Consider the following 4,583-nt stretch of genomic DNA (forward strand, 5'->3'; position numbering starts at 1 on the left):
GTATCAGGTATTTGGGTCTCAAGTAGCTTTTAGAAGCTTTCATGGTTCGATCCAAACTGTTCGATGGATGGACCAATGAAGAAAGGAATGAGATGAGATAAAATAAAATGATTGAAAGGTGGAAACATCTTAAACAATATGTATTGAGAAGATAATTCGGCATGTTCATGAATCAACTTCAAACTATAATCTTCTTATCCGTTCATTTTTTTGACTCTACAACATTGTGCCAGAAGTGTAGGTAGCTTATAGAAGGGGGTTTCAATTGAGTGATCTTCACTGAAAAATTACATGGTAATAGGGTAAAAACTAGTATTTTTGGTTTTATAAGCTGGTGAATCCCCTTAAAATGAGTAATATTCTGGAAAAGTGGCAAAGGGGTTACTTACCTTAAGTCACAGGTTTAAATCCCATAATATGTGTGCTTCATTCACTACTGGATTTGGTCGGTTCCTCTGTACAGCTGCGCCACCTTAGCATGTTACATTTGGTATGTAGTTTTTGTTATTTCCTACGGAGCTACTCTTAGTTTAGAGATTTGTGGATAAGATTAATTTACTTTTATTTAGTATTGTAATAGTAGTCAATAGCATAATTAAATGTACATCTATTTAAAGCGGTTGTCTTAATGCTGTGCTTTTTTATGCAGTAAACATATGGACCAATATTATTTTATTTTTGCATCTTAAATCAAAATGGTTATTCAATCCTGTGCATAGAATCGACACACCCCGACTGCTCCTCCCACATTTCCAGCTTCATGGAACTTCTCCCATCCACTTGTGCCTTTCATATGAAACTTTGGTTGCTTGGTCTTTAACTCTTTATCGGAAAATCAGAGAAGAAATCTTGTATCGCTTCAATTGCATCTACCACCGTAGCTTCCGCCGCCTTTCTAATGGCCACCCTAGCTTCCACTGCGTTTTCTAATGGCCTGCGAAGAACCAACCCATTTTGGTAAAGCTTCCCAAACAAGTTTTTAAAGGTTCTTCCTTCTGTAAGTGTGTTGTGTGAAAGCAGGTTCTTTGCCATCTGGACCGCGAGTTTTTGGGTCATTAATTCTTAGTGTCTCTAACTTAGCCTATTTAGATATTGATACGACCACGGGACAAAATATCTATGTAAGCAAGTTGGTAATGAGAAACTTGGAGTTGTCCTTGAGTTTTAAAAAATAGAATAAGAAAAGAAGTACTTGGAGTTGTCTAGATTTAGTCAAGAAAACATCTTCACATGCTTAAAGATTGTGCTTTTACACTCCCAATTGGGGCCTTTACTTTCACAATTCTCTTAAGATGCTATGGAGAGGTCTGTATCACAAGCTATTTTCTTTTCTATAGGTGCTTTTTGCTGAGTTTATTTTGCAAAATATGAGCTTGAAGTTATGTGATATTGATTGAAATGAGAATACAGTTGGTACTTGCCTTTTCTTGGAAAAATAAAAAGAGAATTCAGTTGGTACTTGAAGAGTTTTCTTTCAAGCAGCTTTCTTTTTGCTGCAACTTTCTTGTTGATGGATTGTGCCCCTTGTACACATCTTGCATATCTCAACTGTGAAAAGGGAAAGAAAGTTTGACTCACCCTTGCAAATTTACCAGTGTCTTAGGACTAATTGTTTCCTATGCTGTCCTGTTAAGCTACTATAACATCATCCTTCCTTCAATGTGCTAAATTGTTGAGAATGAGCACACTGTGCAAAGGCTACACCAGATTTTTTATTTTTGTGTTTTCTTTCGATCTTCTTCTAAAACGTAACTGCGTCAGACATGGATATTGCCTTATTTTTTACTAATGTCAACCATCTTCATAACTCAGCGCATTGCTGATTTTGGCGCCCTTCCTTGCCTGTGGAAGTTGCTAAGCAAGAAGGTCGAGGAAATGGAGGTCTGGAGGACTATAGCAAGTATTACTAAGTGGAACAATAGGCGGATAAAGGTATCTCTTCAAGATTTAAAAGGACAGCTTAATATAATACGCTCTTGCATCCATTGTTTGCATGTCTTAACAGATTTTGCAAATGTTGAGGTGGTTAAATCGATAAATATGAGAGTGAAATAGATGGGGTAGTAGTTGAAAGTAGGAAAGGAAATTTTGAGTTGGGGAGATCTTTTGAAAATAGTTGGTGACCACCCAACTTTGATCAGTTGGCATGAGTTATAGGGATCTTTTGAAAATAGTTGGTGACAACACAACATTTATCAGTTGGGATGAGTTGGCTGTTGGTTCTCTACTATTTTCTATCAGCAATCCATTTATCTAGGTAAAATTGTAGTGAAGTGTGGAGAAATTGCAATTATTTCTTTTATCTTGAAGAAATTGCTTATGTCATTTTACTCGAGAACAAATATTGTGGGTTTTAAAGCCATTTATTTTGGCCATCTTGTTAGTCTACCTTTCTTCATTCGCTAGTCAAAACAATGTGGAGAATTAAAATGATGTAAAGAAAAATATGAAATCATTTGCAGCGTCACTCCATGAAAAGTTTGTATTTCTTTATGAAAAGAAATGGTTTATTCCTTTTTTTTTGGGTCACAAGTTTCTAAAGAGGCATATTTTCCACACGAGTGCCATATCATTCTTCCTTTGAGATGGCAATATATGGTACTTTTCTTCTTTGCCAGCAAGCAGTTAAAGTTTTATTATCTATGAGAAATATTTACCAGATAGTATGCATTGGATTCAAAGCTTTCGTGATTTCTCTACCATTTTGTTATACTCGGGATTTCTCAGGATTTTCCTTCTTTCTTCTGGCAATGATGATGATTCAAAGCATTTCGCACGATCCTTCTACCGACAATTGATTAGGACTATTCCTTATGATACTTGATCTCCACTTATGGAACTAGTCAGCGGCTTATACCCGATAGAATGATATTCACTTCTCATCTCGTCTTGCTTGTTCAACATTTTATTCTTTTCGCTTATAGTTCTTGTCCTTTGCAGGCTCAGATCGAGAACACCAATTCACAGTTTCCTTACTCTGTGTTCCGCGAAATGGAGGTAATGGACATCTCATGTTGCGAAAGGATGCATAGATGAGTAAATGACTATCCAATATCTTGCTTTTTCATACCTGCGATGGTGGTTTGGGAAACTTTGAACATTAACCTTCTCTTTGCTTGCTTGGTCGTACTGGTTGTAAATGTATCTCATTGATTATCTTATGATTGAGCTTTTAGAATGCTTGATGTTATATCATCGTAAGTTGCAGGAAAAAAAGATGGAAGTAAAAGAAAAGCTTGACAAGTATTCCGAACAGAAGCTGTTGACATTCTGCATTGAACTAAATATACCTGTTCACCACTATACAGCAAGGAAGGCGAGTTCATATCTTTTGCTTCATGTTAGGCCTTTTTTATTTGACTCAAGTAGTTCTTTCTTAAATCAATCAGCTGTAATTTATCTTATGAGTGAATTACATATCAAAAAGAGAAATGGTCTTAAGAGTGTAGGCATTGTTTTAATCCTAAACTTGGCACTTCATACTACGTGCAGATTTGGCATTTGTATATAATCTTCCTTCCAAGTATCTTAACTAATTAAGAGTTCATATGCATCAGGAGGACATAGTCCCAAAGCGGACATACAAGGATGGATAAGATTAGGAATGAAGATATTCGAGAGAAGGTGGGCGTGGCCCCCATGGAGGACAAGATGCGGGAAGTAAGACTCAGATGGTTCGGGCACATTCAGAGGAGGAGCACTGATGCACCGGTGAGGAGGTGTGAGCGACTGGCTGTAGTGGGCACGCAGAGAGGTAGAGGGCGACCTAAGAAGTATTGGGGAGAGGTGATCAGACAGGACATGGCGCGACTTAGGATTACTGAGGACATGACCCTTGACAGGGAATTATGGAGGTCGAGCATTAAGGTTGTAGGTTAGGGGAAACTTGTGAATATTTCTACAGCACAATAGAGTGAGACTAGCCAGTTAGGAGTTAGACTAAGAATGTCATTGGTCGTCTATTGATGCAGGGCTTTACCTGCTAGTTGTACTATACCAACCATCTATTTCGTATTTCGTATTCTGTATTTCATATCTCTTATATTGCTGGTATTTTATTATGCATTTTTATGGTACTAATATATCGACTCCTGTTGCTTTTTTGAGCTGAGGGTCTCCTGGAAACACTCTACCCTTCGGGGTAGGGGTAAGGTGTGCGTACATATTACCCTCCCCAAACCCCAGTTGTGGGATTATACTGGATCGTTGTTGTTGTTGTTGTTGTTGTTGATGTGTCTCTTCTTCATTTAGATTTAGTTTTTTTTCTATGTTTAAATATAGGTTCACTAATTTTTTTACGGGAAAACCATGAAACTGTCTTTTTTAGGGTCTATCAACGTTGTGTTTTTCATTGCTTAGGTTTAGGATTCTTTAGCTTTACCAAAATTGTCGTAGCCTATAGAGGAAAATTAGGTCTAAGATTTAACAGTTAAAATTACTTTAGGTTCAGGATTCTTTTATTTGTCAATTTTCAAACCAAAGCCATTTAGATTAATGAGGAGCTCAACAGTTCTATAAAAGATTTTTTTATAGTGTCACGTTTGTGAAGATAGAATTACTTGTGATTAGAGGTAAATTTTCTA

The 4,583-nt window shown here is 36.9% G+C and overlaps 1 protein-coding gene across 1 annotated transcript; it reads left to right on the forward strand.

Annotated features, from left to right (window-relative positions):
- The first annotated feature begins 523 nt into the window (after positions 1-523).
- Positions 524-4,076, forward strand: LOC142164332 (DEK domain-containing chromatin-associated protein 1-like). The gene is made up of 5 exons (XM_075222322.1): positions 524-957; positions 1,813-1,932; positions 2,941-2,997; positions 3,209-3,316; positions 3,558-4,076. The coding sequence occupies exons 2-5, from the start codon at positions 1,876-1,878 to the stop codon at positions 3,594-3,596; spliced, it is 261 nt and encodes an 86-aa protein (XP_075078423.1). The 5' UTR covers positions 524-957; positions 1,813-1,875; the 3' UTR covers positions 3,597-4,076.
- The last annotated feature ends 507 nt before the right edge of the window (positions 4,077-4,583 follow it).

The sequence above is a fragment of the Nicotiana tabacum genome, chromosome 9, assembly GCF_000715075.1.
Source record: "Nicotiana tabacum cultivar K326 chromosome 9, ASM71507v2, whole genome shotgun sequence".
NCBI lineage: Eukaryota > Viridiplantae > Streptophyta > Magnoliopsida > Solanales > Solanaceae > Nicotiana > Nicotiana tabacum.